Source organism: Melanostigma gelatinosum, assembly GCF_949748355.1.
Source record: "Melanostigma gelatinosum genome assembly, chromosome: 4".
NCBI lineage: Eukaryota > Metazoa > Chordata > Actinopteri > Perciformes > Zoarcidae > Melanostigma > Melanostigma gelatinosum.
Window position 1 is genome coordinate 17103593 of NC_136637.1, and position 22643 is coordinate 17126235.

General features: G+C 41.2%; 1 protein-coding gene across 2 annotated transcripts; it reads right to left on the reverse strand.

Moving 5' to 3' along the window:
• Positions 1–7931: 7931 nt before the first annotated feature.
• ttc14 (tetratricopeptide repeat domain 14) lies at positions 7932–18717 on the reverse strand. Of its 2 annotated transcripts, XM_079267647.1 has the most exons (13): positions 18632–18676; positions 18120–18282; positions 17228–17358; positions 16691–16890; positions 16343–16427; positions 14752–14881; positions 13834–13989; positions 13424–13495; positions 13160–13279; positions 12430–12552; positions 12026–12143; positions 9804–9910; positions 7932–9657 (listed from the first exon to the last, which is right to left on the reverse strand). In XM_079267647.1, exons 2-13 carry the CDS (start codon positions 18251–18253, stop codon positions 8646–8648), a joined length of 2388 nt encoding a protein of 795 aa, XP_079123773.1. In that variant the 5' UTR covers positions 18254–18282; positions 18632–18676; the 3' UTR covers positions 7932–8645. The 2 variants fall into 2 exon arrangements, with proteins under 2 accessions (XP_079123773.1, XP_079123772.1); XM_079267646.1 differs by having other exon boundaries at positions 18120–18717.
• Positions 18718–22643: the final 3926 nt, after the last annotated feature.

The window sequence follows — 22643 nt, forward strand, 5'->3', positions numbered from 1 at the left end:
CCCCCCCCCCCCCCCCACCAACGCCCATGTGCCTGCCTGGCCTTTTAGAAATTACTTATGCACAGCGATTATTAAAATAGGGCCAGTGCAAATGAGAAAGAAGCGCTATCTCTGGAAAGAGTGGCTGGGTTTAGACTGCTGCTGCTGCCAGGCCTCTCTGCTTCACACAGTCAGCGTTTCTTCCTCACACACACACACACACACACACACACACACACACACACAAACGTGCACATATGCAATCACACGCACAGACTGAAGCTTGTGCACACATACCTCACCTCCTCTCAGCTTTTATGGCAGCTCTGACCCTGTGTTTACTAAATTAACCCAAATCCTTTCTTTGGGGGGGGGGGAGGTCATTTTTGACGTGTAATGGAATTTGCAAGCTTTTGGTGAAAACATCTATTTGTATGTGGGTCTTTCTTGCGTGTATGCGTATGCTAATATGCATTTGTGTACCTGTGAGTGCGCATGTGTGTGTGTGTTCCGGCGTACATTCGTACACTTGTGCATGCATGCTTGTTTTGTATCGGAGTGTAATTTTGTTGTTGGAAGGAAATTTCCTTTGGGTGTACAATGTGCTTGTCCCTGCATCTGCAGAGTGGCTGAGGATGTAACAATTGAATGCTGAAGGCTTGGAAAATATCAGTCATAAGTGGTGACTATATATTTATCTATGCATGGCCAGAAAGGGGGGGAGGGGAGAGAACGTAGGCCAGGTGTAGAAAGGGTAAAAAAAAAAGTAAAAAAAGAGGTCAGAGCAGGAGTGTTTTTGTGCACAGTGTGCTGTATATTCTCCACCACCTCTGCTCCATTAGCAAATCAACAGATTCCTCTCATCTCTCACTTTGGCCTTGAACACTTCCAGAACATTCATCCTTTCTATCCACGCAAGCTGAAGGATGTTCTGATGGCTGGCTGCACAGCCTCTCTCCTCAACCTGAACTCCTGCCTCTTCATCGCTGTGATTCAACAATGAGTGGAGGAAAAATAAATAAAAAAAATACAACAACATCCAAACTGGAACTCATTAGGCGAAAAAAATCTAAACTGGAAAGTGAATTGAACACTCGAATGTGACATCCTGACATCGTGTGGAATTAAAAACTGCCTGGCAGCGAGGTGTTCACCTGCTGACAATGACGCTGGCAAAACTGCACGGCAAAAACAATGTTTTAAGCTTTGCGCATTTTATATTTGAAAAAAAAGCATGTCAAACACATAGTAAGACATGTTGAACACTGGATGCCCCTGAATGAAAGAAACTAAAGAAACATTACGCCATTAGGCTGTGAGAAATAATTCAGAGGACACACTGAACAATGATGTGCAGACTTGTTTGCATATTGACTTGTGGCTTCCTGCTGTGTGTGTGCTTTCTAATGACTGCTCGCTGGGGGGGAAAACGACCTCTGGGGGATGTTAAGACTCTAATAAATGAGGTTCACTCTCAACTTCATGCACTCTCAGAGCAGCAATTATATGTCAAAACAGTGTTTATAGTTGGAACGGTAAAGAATCCTTCTCTCCTGTGCTTGACAGGTTTTCTTTATGCCCGAGAGCTGAAGTTGAAATTACTATGGCGCTTTGTGATGATGTCACTACATAATGTTTCTAAATGATATAGTGCAGTTTACAAATACTGTGGTTATTATTATTATTATCAAAGAGTCTTAGGACTGAAGAAAAACCCTGTGCAATTGTGTTGGCACACTTCACCATTTGATGCCTGCAGTATATAGTTTAAGAAGGAATAGTATATTTATATACACATGCAGCAGCCTATATTCTCTTTGTAAACCGGTAAATCGGGATTGGTATTTTAGCAACCTACAAATTAGTTCATTTTACATGATCTATCTCAAAACCAGATATGAGGATCTAAATCCACAAGCGGATGATGAAGTCAAAACATGTATCGACAGAAATTAATTTTTTGGGTGTAATTACACGGCAGTAGCCATGATTTTAGAAATGCCGTGGCTGAGCGTCCAAAGACCCATGAAATGCAACCCCCACCTCACTATGAAACCTTTGACTGGCCAGCGGAAAAGGGCTGATATATATATTTTCTTTCGTGTTTTGTATATTATTTCAAAATATATATTCAGCAAATTCTCTGTTCCCTACAAGATGAAAGAAAATGCTATTTCATGCCTTCCCCACAATGTCAAGAACACAATTTTAGTGAAGAAATATGAACAATCACCTTTGTTCTAATTCATGTTTTTGGCCTTAACCTGACAAATTGAATGGACGATGAAAAGTGTATGAATCTGCCTTAAAGTATCACCATGTGTATTTGTCTGGTAAATGTAGATCGTAAACTGCTCCCCAGGCCGTTAAAAATCCACAAAATGTCCTTAATAAGTACAGAGGACCTTCATCTTTTCTCTCATCGCTACGGTGGATCATTAAAAAACATATCGGGGTTATCAAAAAAATATAAATATATACATTTCCATCTATAAACGTATTATGTTTACACCCATGTATACAGATACAGAGTAATCACATTATGGCAATAGCTTGATTTAACTGAATTTGATCCGATTTTCTGAGAAATTTGAGTTAGTATGCGGTTATTATTATCAATTTAGACAACCTAATTATGTATCATATCTCAATCTATGATTTCATCACCATATGATTCCATTGAAAGAGGATACATTATCATTTTGAATTGTCACCCAGCCCTAAAACCATATAAACCCTCCTGTAAACCTCACAGTTAATGTAATGACATGACTGACTAACATTGTGGCATTGTGACTATAAAGCACTTGAAATGTACTTTTCACTTATTTTTTGCATAGTATAGCTATTATAGATGTGAAAGTATGTGGACACTCGTACTCAACGAACACGAATCCATCATGCAGACTAGAGAGGAGCAATAAGAATGATCAAACCAATCAAATCAAAAAGATTCCAATTCATTAAGCAGATTCAGTACTTGAAGCGATCAACTCCGACTCTGAGCCAGTGTCCATTGATGGAATGATGGCTGGTTGTCTTGTTTCTCTTACTGGTGTTTTACCCGTTTTAATCATGTTTGGAAAGCATTTGGGCAACACTGTTGAAGAAAGTGTGCTATAGGAAGACATGTTCTGATTTTAGACATCTATAAATGCACTTCAACCAAAATGTGAAAGCCTGAAAACATTAAGGCTGAAAACATAAACAATATTGTCCGATTTTACGGCCAATATGCTAATCAATATGTGAACTTTGGATGCCCCTGATGGTCAACCTGTGCCTGGTTGGTGATCGTGCCCTTGTTATCGTACTGTACAATTTGAAATACAGTGGCCGAGTGGCTTAGCAGGATATTAAAAGGATACATAATGCCCAAAACCCCCTGAGGACCAGTTCCGGACGACTACAGAAAAAGAAGAAGTTTGAGTCTCCGTGCAGTATTGTGACAGCGCTGAGACGAGGGCCAGTGACAGCGACGGGGTGAGAGTCTGATTGAATGGCAGCAGAGGACCGTACATCTTTAAATTCCTCATTATCCACTAACACACAGGCACCACGTCCGCTCCTATTCCATTACTTACTCCTCCGTATTGTCATGCTCCGAGAATTCAATGTCGTACCTTTTATTGTAGAAAATGAAAAATGTCATTTTCCCCTTCTCCCTCTCTCCCCCTCTCCTCACACTAATTTAAAATGTCTCATCTCCTTCTGCGTGTTCAACAGTCTGATTGCCTCAGTGCTGAAGAAAGAGGCCTAAGAGGAGGAATCCCCTCTCTTTGTGAAAAGGAGTCCAGGTGGGAGCAGAGGAGGAGAATGGAGCGGGATGATTCGTGAAGGCGAGAATCTGCAGCTTCATCAGAGTCGGTCAAGCAGGACAGCTGCTGCTGCTGACCTTCCGAAGCAGTGGAGAGACCCACACCTTCAAGGACCGAAGGTCCTCCTATTCTTTTCCCTCCAGCGGCCACGTCGCTCTCCCTCCCTCCCTCTTTCTTTTCTTTCTCTCCCACTTTTTCACTCTCAGCTTATTGCAACAGAGCAGGGTCAGGACTTAACCCCCCCCCCCCAGAGAAATAAAGTCCTTCAGGTCTGCAGAAAAGGACAGTGATGAGTTGTCTCTGTGCCTGAAATACGGTATACATGAACATGCAACGCATTCTCACTCTCAACTCGTCAAATACTGACGCTCAGTGGCCCTAAGCTTCGAACCCTGAGTCTCTGGGTTACCCTCTGGCATCAGTTACCCACGTGTCAGAGACGGCGTGTCAGTTACCACTTGTTACATGTATGGGGACATTTCAAAATAAACTTCGATCTTCACAGGAAGTAACGTTTAGGCAACGAAACCATTTAATTCGGTTTAGGTAAAGGAAACTTGACTGGCGTAACTACCGAGTGATTTATGACTCAAGTGAATATCGAGTGACAAACGGGTCACCTGACTAGCGGCGCATGTGACTAACGACACCAACGACTGACAGAACAAAATGTCAACTTTTAGTTTTAGCTTTGCGCTGGACACCAACAGCGGTCTCCTGGGTGGCAGTCCTGTGTTAGTTTGACCACCGAACCCTGTGTGGACTATCTCGCTCTTCATAGTAAGCAGTTGCTCTGACTGTTTAACAATGACACAGGTGGGTTTAAGTTGGAGTTGGTTAAAAGCCCGGTGCATCGTAGTCAGACGCAGAGGGGCACTGACCAAGCATCGGCGTTTGACTGGTTGGGAGTGAGACCGGGTTGGAACATGTTATTCAAAGGATAAGTGATAAACACAAAACGTTCACTATATCCTCATAATTTCCAATATAGTAATATCATATATAAGAAACACATTCGTCGTTACGCATGCCTTAAAGGTGCATACATTTAATACATGCTTTACCTCTCAAATGGGATGGTTTTATGATTTCCTTTCTCTGATGTGATAAAAAAAGAGTTACCAAAACAAATCTTATGAGGTGTGATGTTTTTCACTGGAGATGAAACTTAACATGAATAAAGAGGGCCGGGCAATATATTCGGGGATTTAGGATATCTCATTCATATATTTAGGATTCAGGGTCAAAAGTGATGTTTCAGGGACCCAGAATTTCTAGCAGCACCCCTGTTAACGACAACCACAAAGGCTGCATCTTTATTAAAACCACTACAATGAACCAGAATGTCTGTTTCAGATTCACTCACAGATGGATCGAAACATAAATCCATGTAAAACGCACTTTCTTATCAAAAACAAAAGCAGACACCTCCATCAGTATGGATGTGGAGAAGACTAATGTGATCTGTTCCATTTCTCAAGTTCCAGTTGTTGTCCACAGACGCAGTGTACCACTGCCCTCCAGTGGAACGCTGCAGAACTACAGATGTGATGCATTTGAATTTGTTTCTTGTATTATGCCAATTGGAATTTGAGAAACATTAAAGTGTTCACTCATGGGTAGGAGGCCAGCAGCAGGTGAGTCAGTGTGTCTCTGGAGGACATGTTTGCTCAGATTCTAACTACAGTGTCAACATAAATCTCTGGTGGCACGTTATCGAGACCCTCTAATGCGTCACGATGTTAAACTGGAGACCTCTGGATATAGAGAGCTTGCACATTTCTTTCATGTTACCATGATTAACTAACCAGACACTGGTTTTCATTAGACACTCCATTTGGTAACAGTTCCAGTGATAACAGTGAATAAACATTATTTTTTTTCATTACTAAAGTTGGATTTGTTGTGAATTAGGGTACGCAAAAATAATTAACATCGGACTTGCACTATTTCTGTCACGCCTCAAATACAAAGGTTCTTATATCTACATATACTATGTTACATTGAATTGGTCGAGGTTTGCGGATGAGAAGATAAATAATTAGAATTCATGAATGAAAAATATGGATGAACAAAACATTATTACCATCATATCATTAGATTTCACTGTATGTTTTTTTTTTAAATTTCTTTTCATCCAGTATTTGAGAACTATAATTGAAAGTGTGGCGCGAACTCAAACTGCGATCCCCAGTCATTTTTAGGACGCATAATGTCATCAGAATAATCCATGTGCTCAGTGATGCGTCTTGCTCGGGACCAAAAACTCCACCAGTGGCTCTTTATAGGACTAATGATGACCCACGGAGCGAGCACTCAGTGAGGCCAGAGGAACGGCTGCAGGATCTCCTGTCGTCGGTATTTATAAAGATTAAGATGTCAGGCGTCTGAGACAGAAAGCACAGGATCAGGAGCCTGTGTGTACAGTATTAGATGAAGGGGCTGCTTTACGGCCTGTATATTAGTGGTTAATCTGCCCTAACAAGATAGACTGTAGCCCCTCGGCTGCATCGCTGATGATGGAACCAGTAATGATGGAGGAAAGCGAGAGGTTGGCAGCTAAGCCTGAAGTAAGCTACTTTGGCACAGGGCGACGCACGGCTGGTCGCACAACCACTGGTGTGTGTGTGTGTGTGTCGAGTTATTTAATCAAATATGTGACACCAAGTAGCTTAAAGCACTAATAAGACATAATGCCACTTTGGGTTTAATTTGCTTCGTTGAAGGATGAAAGACAACCAGATGTGTTTTAGGCCATCTCATGTTCGGGCAATGTTGCTTCAGTAGCGACAAGAATAACATGACAGAATGGAATTATGAAAATATACAGGTGGCTACACAAACACACGGCATCACTTCCCCTCTGGGCATCAATACAGGATAAGGCATGTTAAGACGAAAATCTAGATTTAGTCAGAACATTTCTTAACATTTAACAAAAGGTGAACATTTCCTCATGTTTGGCTTCTGCCTTCATCATATCTTCAACATTTGTCCAGCTCAACTCAAGGTCAGTTTACCCAAATCACAACAAAAAGCAAAACAAAAAAAACAAAAAAAACTCCTCTCAAGGTCCTTAAACGGCTCAAAATAACAGACTATGAACTACCTCTTACCAAAAGAATACTTCATTTCAACAGTGTTACAATAGAGTGAAATAGTGTAACATCTCCAACAAGGGCAAATAAAACCATAACTATGTGCACGGCTGGATACAATGTACTGATTTTGACATTTGAGTGAACCAACCCTTTGACAGGATCCCAGATTAGAGGCTTGTGAAGTTGCTGTGTGTTTTCCTTTTTCCACTTTTGGACTTTTCCACTTTTTGTCAGTAAACTTTAGGTCTGGTGAGGAAGGAAAGCCACACAAGCCAGCAGTGCTTGCTCTTCCTCGGACTTCAAACGGGCCTGGTATACAGCAGCTTCCATGCATGTTTAGGATCAATACGCTGCTGGAAAATGAATCCTCTTTGACACATATTACACTGAGCCAGAAGGGGTAGCATGCCTCTGCAAAATAAAGTGGTATTTCTCTCTCTACCAGGTGTGGAGCTCATCCACAGCCCCACAGCTGAATATTTCCACCAGAAAGTTTGACTGGAGGTTTTCTGCACCGCTGCATTAATATCATCATGGAATGTGGCCTTGAATATGCAAACGACAAGTTAAAACTGACTCTTTTAGCGGTGCCATGTCCATTTGACATTAGGTCCTGTCCTCCATCATAAATCTGGTGTCTTGTGACGTAGAAAATGACTTGTTTGTGAAAATAATATTGTGCATGCTGGCTCACTGTCAGGACTTACTGCGTCAACAACTGATTAATTGCATTTTCATCGTCATCGCGATATGAACACAGCAATAAAGACATTGCAAAAGAAAATTGGCTGAAATAATAAAAATCATTGCATTTGGGGATAGTTACCAAAACCCAGTATTGGCGCTCCACACACACCCACGCAGCAAAGTCTGCAACCAGCAGATGAGAGAGGCTGCAGTGGAGACAGAGCAGCGAAGGGAAAGAAAGCGGTATTTTAATCTGCTCTGTTCGCAGCCTCTCATCCACCGCTGCTGTTTTACACAAAGCACAGCGCCCTCGCAAAGGACAAAGTGACACGGCGTGTAGTTTTGACATTTTAAATGCTTTTATTGATTCAACAGAGTTTTGTTCTGCTACAGAGAAAATGTGTCGGGAGAAACAGCTGGAACATCAGCATTGTGTGATAGCTTGAAAAAAAAAAAAAAAAAAAAAGAAGTACCGCAGCACTAACAGTCAGGTTGGTTGAGATTTAACGAGCCACGGAGAGAATGCACAAAATGGCACAAGGCAGTAAACATAAGGCAGTATCTCCTCCAACAGACAACAGGTCTCAACTTAAGATGAACACAAGGGCTATCAAAGCCTGGAGCAACTGATGCGACATCAGACCTGCTGGATAACGGAATAACAGATGAAGCAATGATGCCGAATTATATAATATCTGCAGTCACCGATGTAGATTTTTCAATAAGTGGAGAATGTTCTTCTAATGAAATACCCTAATAACCACCAGTTACAATAAGAACATGCCATCACATCATTAGTGAAAGTATTTACTTAAATTATAGCTTCAACCAATGCAGATGAACACAACAGTTGCACACAGGCCTTAACTCTACTACGAGGACTAAAACATTTCAAAGTAAAAACTGCGTTTTTTCCCAAACAATAAAAGGTACAACAACTGGGAACATTCAATCATCTTGATACACAGTCCAGAAATAATGGCTTCATGGTACAAACATCCACATTTCACAGCCTTGTTTCACTAATATTCGGGCACCTTTTGGACTTTTGGTTTTCGAGTTATTGTTTTGGCCCGGCTCCTTTCTGCTTCTCAAACTGGGCGATCTGATTGAAAATGCTCAACAGGTTGGATGGGAGGTCTTTTGTAGCCCTTCCTTCTGGCACTGAGGTGACACTACTCTGTCTGTTGTGATTTCCAGCACCTTCTGGTCTTCTACCGTTCCCAACATCTGACCTGCTGCTGCCGTCCACTACTTTCCCCTTTATGTTGTCCTTCTCCCTCCCTGCCTCTTCTACCTCTTGAATTTCCTCCCGCCCTCTGCTCTCACACCTGCCGCCATCGAAGGAGTTCCTCTTGGAAGAGTCATGTCTCATCCCTCTCTCTACGCGCTTTGATGCGGAACCCGAGTTCCCTAAGTATTCAGATTTGAAACTGGATTTCCGTGAATACTCGGACTCCACGGACGAGCAGGATACCTTCCGCTTTCTGTTCTCGTCCGAGCTACTTCTCCTCTTGGAGTCACTGTCTTTCCTGTTATCCTCCCTACCTCTCTCCCTGCTCTCATCCAGACTCTCTCTTCTCCCCCTCTCCTCTCTTTCTGGGCTTCTGCTCAGACTGTTTTTCCTTCTCTCCTCTCTGTCCCTTCTCTTATTTTCTCTGCGTGAGGAGTCAGACTCTTCATCCTCTGAAGCTGCAGACAAGGAGTACAGCTGAGAGATACGTCTATCGTCAGCATCCTTCACCATTACCTCCTCCTCCTCCTCCTCCTCTCCAAAACCCGGGCCTCCCTTCTGGTTGAGAAAGGTGGCGGCGGTGTTGGGTGGAGCGGGGTACCACTCCACCTCGTCCTCCTCTTTCACCTTCCTGTCTTTCTCGCTCTTACCCTCCTCACTCCTCCTGCTGCTCTCCCGTGAGGAGATCCTGCGATGGCGCTTACTTTCCCGCTCAGACCTCCTCCTCTTCTTTTTCTTCGACCTCCTGCGAGAGGAGGAAGACGATGACGAGGAGTTCCTGGAAGAAGTGTTGGAGGATGAAGAGGAAGAGGCAGATCTCTTCCGTTTTTTCTTCATCCTGTAAAAAAAAGAAAGAAAAAAGACATTCACTGAACATTTTATCCTCATTACACAACTGATGCTTTGAAGTTACGAAATGACTTGCATGGCTTCATCTGCAGTATATTTACCTGCCACACTTTCTAAAGATCAGAGTCGACTCACCTCTTCTCCTCTTTTAAGATCTTACGCAATTTCTCAGCACTGATCTGGCTGCTCGTAGCTTTGTCCTGCTCCTTAGCCACCGCTTCTTCTCGCAGGCGAATCGATTTCTTTATCGCCGCCGGGCAAAGCAATAGTCCACAGAGACACAATCAAACACGCAACGCCCCCAGACATGCAACGGAGACCCCGAAATTGATCGGTATTCAGCCAGTCATTCATTTATTAGTAGCGGAGTAAAAACAAGTATGAGGAAGAGGCGGCAAGTCAAAGGGTTGAAAAGGACAGAAGAGCGTTAACGATCACACACCAGATGACAGAACGACCGCGAAATATACAGAGTCACATATTTACCACAAGAAAAAGTGGTGTGATCCAAGAGAACAGTAGTTGGCAGAGAAATAGATGGATGAACAGAGGTACAGGCAGAGATGTGCAGAGAAAACAAACATCATTTGTTCCCCATTGAGACAGAGAAGGTTTCAACGTTACCGTATTTGGGTCAGGGGCACAGCGCACACATGTGTCCAGTGGAGGAGTCGTTGTCGTTGTGCCGTTTATTTATTTTCACACCAGCAAGGCAGGTGACAAGACCATGGCAGTTGGAGGGTCAAAGGGCAGAGTCCCAGGGTCGCAGACACACACACACATACACCAAAGCACTTCATCAGTATTACAAACCAAACGGTGTCGGCAACATGTCTGCGTTTGTGCACAAAATTCAGTGCAAGAGGACATTGTGTGCTGTACTTGAAATACAAACGTTTTAATAACACAACATGCCCTTGTAAAGGCTTTCAGATTCGATTCGGCACCACTCCACGGTGCTCTGGTCCAGATATTGTTTAGTCCCTCCATACCCCCACAGATGTTTTCACCTCGTTGACTGGTTGGACTTTATTAGAAGGTGTAGGCGTTTACAGATTTTGTGCGCTTCTTAACGTCAAGGAAGTGTTCCAATGTTGAGGATCCTTTGAATTCTACCAAAGACTGAGTCCTTTGTCCAGAGGATTTTGAAGGATGCATGTGTGTATCCTCAGTGGCCATAATCAAATGTTGCCCACCGACAAACTCGTTCAGCAAGCTATTAATAGCACCGAGGCAACGACAGAGAGAGACAGCGAAGTACAACCAGTATATTATCTTTTTAATTTTCACTTATTTTAGATGTTTGTAAAAACAACCGAGGCTTTTAGAAAAAATAATGTATATACATATGTATATACATATATACATACATATATACATACATACATACATATACATATATACATATACATACACATATATATATACATATACATACATATATATATACATATACACATACATATATACATATACACATATACACATACATATATACATATACACACACACATATATATACATATATACAACATACAAAGCGACTACAGTGAGACTCAAAATGACTACAAAGAGACTCCAAATGTTTGTTTGTTTTTTTATATATATATATATATATATATATATATATATATATATATATATATATATATATATATATAAACATTTGACTTGTCTTTGTTCAACTTAAATGGCCGAAGGGCCGCTCAGAAAAACAAAAAAAGACAGTGTGGTTATTATTAAAAAGATGTCTATCTAACGAATAATATGTAGTAACAGGTATATACAGAAGCCACCTTATTATAAAAAAAATTAATTAAAAGCAAAGATTTGTTTTGCTGTTAAAATGAAATAGATTTACATTTTTCAGGTGGATGTATGACCCCAACCAGTTGATAGCTGTGTGATCCTGTGTATAAACAAACCAGGAATGTTTCATGTTTTAATATTAATCTTTAACTAACATTAAGCTGGTTAACCATTAGCAGACACAAGGAAGTTTCAGTCCTTTCTGTTGGAATCACAGACATCTTATTCCCGTGATTGGTGAATGATCAGAGAGTGTGGAGTGGTCAACAGGGAAGCAGTTTGACAGGCCATGCATGTATAGAAATGAACTTGACCTCTATTCTGAGACATCCGTCTCTTTAGTTGCTCATTACTTCACTATGTTCACCAGCTAGTTGTGAATTGTGTGTGTCATTTTTTCAAGTCATACTTCATTGATATGTAGACTGAACAAAGCTTTGATATTGTTGGCAAGTTCTATAATAGTTAAGTACACACAGTGCATAACTGCCAACATTACCCCAACCCCTTAAGTGTGTGTGTGTGTGTGTGGGTGGTGGCCTGCTCACCTGTATAGTGTCTGTGATCTTGCGCAGGGCCTCTTGCGCCTCAGGGTTTGAGTCATCCAGAGATAGAGCTCTCCTGTACAATCCCTCTGCTGTTACTAGTTTCTCCTGTTCCTCAAGCCTAGCAACACACACAAGAGACCGCTGAGTGAATAAGGTCAACGATGAATTAATTAATAACAGAAGTAATGTCAGCAGGAAAATGCTGCTTTTGCCTGCAGCACAGAGGCAAGAAACGGCAAGAGCACAAAAGCACCCTTCGTTGTGGAGACTATATTAGCAATGTCAGCATGTTTCTTTCTTCCCCTAAACAGCCAGGACAGATGAATACACATGAATACATTAATACTGCTTGATTGCTATTACTTTGGAAGATCTGACACCTCTGAACTATTATCAGTGCTTACTGTTTTCCTCTCTCCACCAGCGTCTGGCAGAGGTACTTCTTGGCGTTGCGGTGATCTGGACAGGTCTTCAGGGCCAGTTCAAAGTCTGTTATAGACTTCATGATGCTGCCTTTGTTAGCATACCTGAGAATATCCAATGCAGGAAACACACAGAAAGAAAAAAACATCTTAAAAAGAGAATTCAATCCTTCTATCGACAGGGACTATCACAACTGAGATACAATAATGCCCCGACAAGGATTTATTTCCATTTTCTTTTTTATAACTTTTGCTGGTTTTGTGGTATCACCAACTCGATTTTTGAACACATTACTATTGCAGACAGAGAGATTATGAAGTCGAAGTTGCAGTCTAAATGTGTAAAAGAGAATTATGTGAATATGTACAAAGGCAATTGAACATTACTGCCATTTTCTGCATCATTCATCTGTTATGTAGTTCATAAATGAGTTCACTTTCTTTTATCTCTGGCACCAAGTGAACGACAGCTTTTTATTGCAACATAGACAAGTTATGACAGGGACGGGTGTGGTTCCTGTAAGGAAATATGAATAACATTTCAAATGAACTGATGCATACTCTGTTAATTTTACATACGTTTTAGAAGAAAATTACATCAACCATTTCTAATAAAAACAATGTAAATCCCCCATGTAAGGCAGTGAAGAAGTTGTACAGTGTTAACGCATCCAAAGTAGGTTACAGGACATGAAATAAGCAATCGACTCACAGAGCTCCACGAGCCACCAGTGCTTCTACATTATTAGTGTCGATGTCCAAGGCCTTGTTGTATTCGTTCATGGCTTGAACGTGGTGACCGTGTTTGAAGTAGCCCACACCTGCACGGACGCTGGAACAACAAAGACGGACACGGAACAGGAAATGGGAACATCAAGTGAGACGAAGCCAGAGGAAGAAAGACTATAAAAAGGGGGACGTTGTTCACTTTGTACTGTGATGAATATGATAGACCAATGACATATTTTATCATTACCACTTCAAAGCCCATGATGCAGACTGTTTCTTCCTGATTGCAGAGGCAAAATCTTCCTCTTGAAAAAGTTTACTGTGGAGAAAAAGAGGCAAAGGTAAGAACTCTATTTGACCCTCAGAGCGGTCGTCTCTCAGCATTGTAGGCTTCCTTTTTTTCTGTTAAAAAAGTACAAATGTCAGAAGATGGTTAGTACTATTCACCCATCCTTTAAGTGGTCTCGTCTCCATTCTGATCTCCAGTGCACAGCTGATAGGCATGTGCTTTGTTGATGCAAAATAGCGCTTGTTGTAAGGACACTGTGTTACGCTCTCTGCAGTTCTCTGCTATCATACGGCTGCTGGAGAATTATCCAATAAAATATGGCGGTGCTTAAAGTAATCAGTTAGTCAGCCAGTAGACATGCTTATTACCTTTGTAGTCCTCTCATCATTGATGGTGGGTGGGTGTCACTGACTCCCACCTTTTCCAGCAGGTAGGCCACGACAGAGGGGTTGTGGTAGCCATGGCAGCTCTTCAGTATACACTCGTACGTCTCAGTGGAGTCAGCGGCTGCACAAACGCTACGGCTAAGAAAAGGGGAGAGGAGTCAGCGTCGCATGCTAAAACTGAACACTTCGGCTTTGTTCAGGCTGCCAGCCCTATTCCGTCTTTTGGCATCTCCACATTTATTAGGCATATCTAGACTGTATCCAGATTGATTTTATTAAGTCGGGACAGCAAAAAACCCTTTCGCAAATTGGATCCTAACCACATTTGGAGCTGGTTTGAAATGCGATTCCAATCGGATTTCTACAGATGTGATTTCCAGACACTGGCCGCTCAAATCAGATCTCAAAGTGTCTTTTTTTGTGTCACTCGCTACTAGCAGAGCACAATGAAGAACAACGTGGAGGAGAACAACAGTCCGTGTTCAGACTCTAAAATCGTCTGCTGGCACTTTGTATCTCTCCGTGACCGCAACAGGGAGCGTCGCAATGTTTGCCAGCCTTCAGTTCTGCATCGCGGCTTGACAGCGCGATTGTTTGGAGGGTGAAATTATGATGCAATGATGTTGTGCATACAGTCTGAACGTAACCTAACTTGATGTACAACATTATTCCATGCTACAATTAGATGTGCTCAGAGGGCTTATTTGTGTTCTCTGGTGAGAACAAAGAAATTGTTAACGTTTGAATGAGTCGTGAACTCAGTTTATCTGTGTTAAATAATGAAGCGCAGCAACAGACTAGTTATTTTAAACAGATATACCAGTTTGATATATTTCTTGATTAAGCTACATCGCGTGTTGTATATTTTGTAGTATTTTATCACGCGAGTTGTGTATTTACCTGTAGTGTATGGGCAGCTCCTCCCGAGGAACGACACCCAGTTTGATGTGCTCCAGGTTGTGCGAGAGAGAGGCCTGTTGGAGGGAGACGGTGATTTTCTCCTGGTAGCGGTCGATGTCTTTCACTGCAGCTACAGAACGAGAACGTTGAGAACTCTGAAGATTTGAAAAATATTTCTCTGGGGTGACCAAATGTCGACAACTTTTCTGACGCCCATGTCTATAATGCATTACAATCTGCTCATAGCACTAAATAGTGATAGTTATAAACACTCATGTATATAACATATTCATAAAAAACTAGTGCTGAGCAAGTTAACGCGTTAACGCAGTTGTTTATTTTTATTATTAAGCGACATTTCTAACACAAGAACCAGCCAGCAAGCAATGAACAGCTGTGTTTGTGTGGCGTAACTTCCTTCTCAGTGTATTATAATTGAATAAAACAGTTGAATAGTATGCGAGTCAGAGAACATGTCGTTCTCCAAAGAGAAGAGAGGAAAGTAGACAGCGAAACCCAGAACGGACAGACTCGTCTATCTTCATTCTTCTAAAGGGCAGTTCACAACCAGTATGTCTCTTAGGTTCAGAGGCACGGAGATTATTAAAAGCAGCAATGTGAAGCGCCACTACTACTATTTCAAATGAGAACATTTATTTATTATTAGAGTATTTATTATTTATTCAGTTAAATTTTAACGATAAATATTGTTGAGATTGAACTTTATTTATTTGATTTGATAATCAGTTGTTGACGACATATAGACGTTAATACAACCGCTACGCTACTTCAATAACCATGGCACTAAATAAAAGCACAAGTTAGACATTATTGTGATGTTCCGGACCTTTGTGTGAGGAAATTCTCTCTAACTGGACCTCGTTGAATATTAATTGAATCCCTCTGTTTTATATTAACAATACGGAATGATCAACCACAACTGCAGCTGTAAATACTACAAATTACATTCCAACCAACATAACTATGGCTGCCACAACCACAACTCGGGTTCCAACAAACGATATGATCAAGGTAAAAACGCTCAATAAATGGATTGAGGTAACTTATTTTCAGGATAACTGTAAATATTGTCACGAGTGACTTCAAAAAGCTATCGAACTCGCTATCATGGTGGAGAACTGAAGAATAGCGCTTGATTGTCGAGTACTTACCGGTATGTCAAGTTTCCCCAAACTCTGAAGACACAATTGACTCAAAATGTAGATAATACCTGAAACATTCTCTACTTTACCTGTAGTTGTATATAACAGTGGGATATAATACTTTGAGGAAGCACTGAACAATTCTTACAAGTTATCACAATGGCAATCATTTTATCCTCCGCCATTTAATTGAACAAATGCATGTCAGATAAAATACACATTGTGCTGCAGCAAATATTGAGCCAGCTATAACTTTTCTCTCAAACGACCCTGTTGTTTTGATTTCAAGAGTCAAAAGTCAACTTGGTGAGAATAAAAGCCTTGTAACAGCTTTAGAGAAAACCTAAAAAACCTAAGCCTATAGTCTGGCTGTCAGAGAAAGTCTGCACAGAGGTGGTTGTTTAAGAGAAAGCAACAAAGATGCTAACCTCTGATGAAGTCTCCGGTCTGGAAGTAGGACAGAGGATCATCGTGGCTGCCAGTGGAGGGAATTTCTCTGATGTGACAAAGAGCCTGTACGTAAAAGGGAAAGGAAATTCCACCAGGTGTGGAGTTGTACGATTTACTACAGTAATTATAGGTACACAAATTGTATGTGTCATGACTTAAGACCTCAACTTGTGCGGTGGTCATTTAAGTCGGCATTAGTACTGGTACAGCTGGACAAGACAATCAAAGTCTTCTGCATCTACAATGGCTGACTGATTGGTTGCGATCCGTTACCAGGTTTATGACATGGCTCAAGGGCATTCAATTGATTTAGCTTGTTGACATACCGACAGCTCTAGGTCCTCTACGTCTCTCTTCAGTCCTCCTGCCGTGCAAAGCAGAGTGAGAAAGAAGCCGTACTCTCTAATGTTGTTGATCCTCCCCACCAAAATGTCTCCTTTTTCCAGGTCCCTGTACAGCATGGCTCTTCTTTCTTCATAGGACACCTCCATGAATAACTCCACTGGTGGCATGATGGCATACGGCTCTGGGAAAGTAGAATCAAAACTGAATCAAACATGTTGCATCTGAAGATAGATTTCTCTATATTCGGGTAGATCCACATCAGGCCGGTTAGATTTAAAAACACACTTTCCTCTCCGTGTTGGCCCTCCATATTCACTAAGCTGGAATTTTTTTCTCACCCAAAAATGGAGCCTTCTCCAAAACTCTCTCTAGAGTAGATACATCTTAAGATGCCAGTTCAGCATTTTAGTGTTTAGTGGGGAACACTCAATGACATAAGTCTGGTCTTTCCAAAATAAACATGTTTGATGACCTAGTGTGGACCGAGCCTGGGAGATGTAGTAAAAACCAACACACACCTGCGGCGTCGTCGTCCTCCTCATGTTCCTCTTCCTGATGAGTGGTGGTCTTCCATGCTGGACAGAACAGGATGTCAGCCTTCCGGGCAATGAACTGCTCCACAAGGGGGCTGTCCTGCCCATCACTCTTGCTGCACACAAAACACACATGCTCGGCAAGGCTCTTGGGAGAATAACCTTTTGTGAAACGAAGCGTTGTGTAGACCACGCCTGGCAAACAGGTGCATAGGAAGAGGAGATCAAGGAAAACAAACAGCTGAATTCTCGCACACTATTGGTGCCGAGTTCATTAGAGATACAACTTTTCAGTAATGGACCTTCATCACGCATGAAATTCACAATATAAAAGAACATCTTTTTTCCAAAACCACAGGCTGCAACAACCAATAAAAAAGGACAGCTCAGACACTATTACTAATAATAACGACTCGAGCTGAAACAACAGATCAGTAGTTAATTATTAGGCAAACAACAAAAAAATCTATCAACAACGAATGTTGTTAATGAATCAACAGGTTCTGTCTTTTTGAAGCAAAAAGGCCAAATTTTCATTCTAGCCAGTTTTAAGTTTGCCTTTCTCTGATTTATATAACAGTAAAACAAATCAATGAATTGGGCTTTAAACTGCTGGTCAGACAAAACAAGTCATTTGAAGCAGTCTTCTTGGACTCATGGAAATTGAGACTGAATTCAATTGTGCACTTTTCACTATTGACCACAATGAAAATACTTGTTAATTGCAGCATTACGTGAGACCAACAATTTATCAAGATCCATATCATACAAATGAAAAGATTATATGGGCAATGCAAGACAAGTGATTTGACAACAATTCGTCAAAGCTCACATGTAAAACAAATCATACAAAACAAAAATGAACTTGCTTAAATACCTTTCACACGAGACCTTGCACAGGTCAGACACCACAGCTTGGAAGTCTGGGTTTTCCGTTTGTTCACATTTCAGTTTGTTGAAAAACGATTCTCCATGATAGGTCAGACACTGCCTCAACAAGTCTCTGTCCATTGTTTTCACAGGACTGCAGTCACATTATTCTACAAGTCAAAGGATATAGTAGCCATTGAGTGCCGCTGACTATGGTTGAAACGTTTTAGCTAAATCTAGCAAACGTGTTACTTGAATCGCGGTGGAGACATGATGTTTTCCCCCATCTAGTCACGTCTATTCAACAGATGTGTGCGCCAACTCGGATTGTAAAATATTAAAGGTACATTATACACGTTGACGTTAATGGACGCAAGTTAGCTAGCTAGATAACAGCGTTGCTCTGCGTCGTTTAGCTAGCCACCAAAACAAACGCTAGTTAGTTATGCGAAAACACGAGCAAGTTGAAATTATCTTCGTAATGAAGAATATTCCAATAGTCTTACACATGCAAAGTACCTCTGTTTCCGAAAACGCATAAACACAACTATCATTTCAATTCCAACAAGTCTCGACTCCTCTTTTCTCCTACATCGTCCATTACTATCACACATGGACGAGTGAGCATGCGCAAGGTGTGTTACACTGAAACCGTCGGGAGAAACAAATCCCACCTAGGAACCAAAGTGGACAATCAAAACATTCATACATTTTTTGAATATGTAGCCGAGGGTTAATGTTGCGCCTATACTTTAGGATAATGATAAAATAATAAACACGGGGCTCCGTATTCTGCGCCAAGATGTCAGCAAATGTATTCACTTCTCACACACACTTTGCCAGAACCTCTTTCATCTCCAACTCTTTCCGTCTCATCCTCCACAATAAAAGCACCAGAAACATACACAGGAACACTGCTTCCGAGAGAGCTCAACATAATAGCTTACAAATGTGTTGAATTCTAATTAAGCTACATTCAAAATCAAATCTAAATTGTATTCCAAAGTAACTCCTCTTACAGCAATGATGTTAAAAGTAAAATATCCAACCACAATTTAGTCATACAAGCCTTTATGAGCCAATAGAGAAAATACTCAGATATTTTTCTTATATAAAACTAGTAATAGGCCTACTATAGTGTAAAAATACTCTGTTACGAGTAAAAGTCCTACATTCAAATTTGTACTCAAATAAAAATATTGGCACACTGAAGTATTTCATTTTTCAACTACAACTCCCACAACTGCGGACCCCACAACTATCAACCCAACAATTACAACAACCATGACTGCAGCTACTACAAGTGTACTCCAACAATCCACAACTACATCCCCGACAACTGTTAGCCCGACAACTGAAACCGTGACCATTGCGATTCTAAACACCACAACTGCGGCCCCCACAACTCCAAACCCCCGAAAACTGTGCCCCCAAAACCTACAGCATCCACAGCTATATTGCTCAAACTATCACAACTGCAGCCCTGACAACCGTGGGCCCACATCCATGGCCTCCACAACTGTGGCCCCCACAAAAGCACCCCCACAACTACAGCTCTAACAACTGCGCCCCTAGACATATACAGCCTAGAGAACTGCGACCAAACTTGCAGCCACCACATCTGTAGTTCCAACCACCACAATTACAGCCATCCCGACTCCAGCTGTAACGACAAAAACTGCAGCGACTAAAACTCTGGCTGTCACATCCACAACTGCAGCCACCACGACTATAGTTCTAACACCCACAGCTGAAGCCACTGTGGCTCAAACTACCCCACCTGCAAGTAACACCACAATTGCCACAACCACAAAATCGCAGACACCAACCACAACTGCAGCCACAACAACTCTGGCTGTAACTATGAAAGCTACAGTCACACCAACTTGTCCCTAAATCAATATAATTTTTATAAGAAGAAATGAGAGGCCATGTGATTTGTCAGCCGCAGTCTGAAGTAGCAAGTTGAATATGATATGTGTCACTAAGTTCAGGTTCAGTGGTGCTGTGTAAAGTGTTGTTAATGAGATATTTAAATGTCTATATTAGCTTCAGTTTCTGCTTTACAACAGTCACGCTAGCCCACTGACCAATCACGGCACAAGTTATTGCTGAGCCAGCCGCACCTTAATGCTGACGTAGGCTACTGCGAATGCTCTGGCACGTCAAAGAATACGGCCAACATGTCAAAATAAAGATCTGATTGGTTGAAGACTATGACAATCAACAATATCGTCTCCATTTACTTAAACTGCAAAGTCTATCTAGAGGGCATCAGGCCTCTCTTCTAGACATAGGGGCTGAATCTGATTGGATAAAAGCTCTACTTAAAGCAAGCTGTGCTGGAAGCAGCGCTGCAGGCTGGAAGCAGAGCAACTGAGTAACAGCTGAGAAAATGAGCTAATGGGAAAAATAATTACAATACATGTAGTGTATTTATGAAAAAGTATTAAATTATAAAATAGCTATAACTTTGTGATTCTGTTTTGGCCAGCAGAGAAGGCTTTGCTGGCCCTGACGGCCTACAACTGAGAATAGTAGAGTTTAAAAAACGGAGACGGAAGATGTAGAAAGGAATTGCATGACATGAATAACAAACCTGTTTGACAACCTTGATGAGGGTTTCCAGTAATGGCTTTGTTTTTTGTTTTTTTATACATTTTTTATTGAAAGACACGAGACAATATTTAGACAATACACAGACATAACAACGAGAGGATGACAAGAACAGTGGGATAAAAGCCAGCAAATATCATATAGTCAGTGTGTGTGTATGTGTGCGTGTGTGGGTGTGTGAGAATGTCCTAGAGCCTTTTGAGATGGAGGAAAAATATATATAAAAATAATAATAACAATTAAAAGAAAAAGAAAATAAAATAAGAAAATGAAAAACAGGTAAGTATGTGTGCATATGGATGTTCATGTATGCATGTACGTGGGTTTCAATTGGTTGTCCGGCAAGAAAAATGGCTTTGTTAAGAGCAATGGCATTTTAATTGTTTAACTCATGTTAATTGAGATCATTTTATCTCCATTTAATTTATAGTTACTTGACACCAGCTTTTAAAACCAAGGAGTTCCTCAATGGAGTATTGTAGGCATCAACTGGTTTCTCAAGTTATATAAAAGTATCCTCCGTCCTCCTTAGCTGAGGGAGGAGTAATCCACACTATGCAACAACTCATTTACGAAGCACTTGTCTACCTGTAACTCATCATGGAAAGAAAAATCCTTTGTTTGATATTTTTATTTGGATATTTTCATGCATCCTCTGGACAAGGTAAATATTTGAATGATACTATTGTGGCTTTGATTGTTTGTATTTTACTTTGGTCCGGATTTTGGTATTTTCGGACTAAAAAGAATTTGACAATGCCAAAAACCTGCTCATCTGGTCTTCGGCCCTTGCTTGTGTGAGTGTTTGTGTTTGGGTGGTGACAAAGTCAAGTGGATAATATTGCCATTACTACAAAATCTGAAAAAGATACATTTACGGCATCACTGTTCATGAATCAGACCAATTTGCATTAAATTTGCTTCAAGAGCTTCACTGGTATGTCTGTCTGATAATGGACTTCCACTTTCAAGCGGCACCTGCCTTCAGGAAACGGTATATGCCATTGGAAAATAAGTGGCATACCACTCCAAGGATCAGTATATGCCGTATATATGGCTCTACTGCAGGGACTTTATCTGTGGTTATTGAAACCACTTGTTTCAGCTCTATTTCTCTCTGTTAACATCATTGTTGGGCAGTGAATGAATGTGTTAGGATTTGTTGTGAAAAAATGTGTGTAGCTGTCTTTCACACTTAGAGCAGGTTTAAGAATGAAACAGAAGCTCTCAGAGGCGTATAGTTAAATCAAAGCAATAGATTTATTTATCAACAAAGTTATTCAGCCCAGCTATCAAAAAAACAAGCTTGGGTGCTAATGCATGAACTTCGCAGAGATTCACCATGAGACACACTTCAACACATCAGCGTGAAACTTAATATAGGGGGTCCGCCCCTTGATACACATTGGCCAAAGTCAAAGATGCAGGCGTGGCACGTTTGTACGTTATGGCGCCTGGATGGAGGCCGTGAATGTCCATTCACCTTGGCCCCTCCCAGTAGGCGTTGGTTTCCATCAGTGTGAGTGAGGTGTTGCATGCGAGAGGTCCTAGAGAATAAGTGTGTGGAGAAGCCGGGCTCAGCTAGGGCGTTGGCCCTCGCTTGAATCTCACTGTCTTATCTATCTGAAAGATGGCTGCCTGTTCCTTGTGACGCAGTTAAATAAGTAACCTTTCACCTGCTTCTCTCTGGCCTTACTGTGTTGTGAGCACTGTATAAGTGGTTAATAGAGCTGCATAAGCTAATGGTTATTAAAACTACAAATATGCTAGTGATTAATTAAACTGTATATAGGTCAATTGCTACTTAAAGCTGTATATAAGCTAGCTGTTAATTAAACTGTATATAAGCTAGTTGCTACTTAAAGCTGCATATAAACTAGCTGCTGATTAAGCTGTATATAAGCTAATTTTATCA

Excerpts from the sequence above, each read along its gene's own strand:
- ttc14 (XM_079267646.1), bottom strand. The coding sequence starts at position 18,253 with ATGGACAGAGACTTGTTGAGGCAGTGTCTGACCTATCATGGAGAATCG. Across the intron at positions 17,359-18,119 it reads TGCAAGGTCTCGTGTGAAAG|CAAGAGTGATGGGCAGGACA; the intron begins GTATTTAAGCAA and ends TTTTGTGTGCAG. Across the intron at positions 12,144-12,429 it reads CTGGTGGAGAGAGGAAAACA|GCTTGAGGAACAGGAGAAAC; the intron begins GTAAGCACTGAT and ends GTGTGTTGCTAG.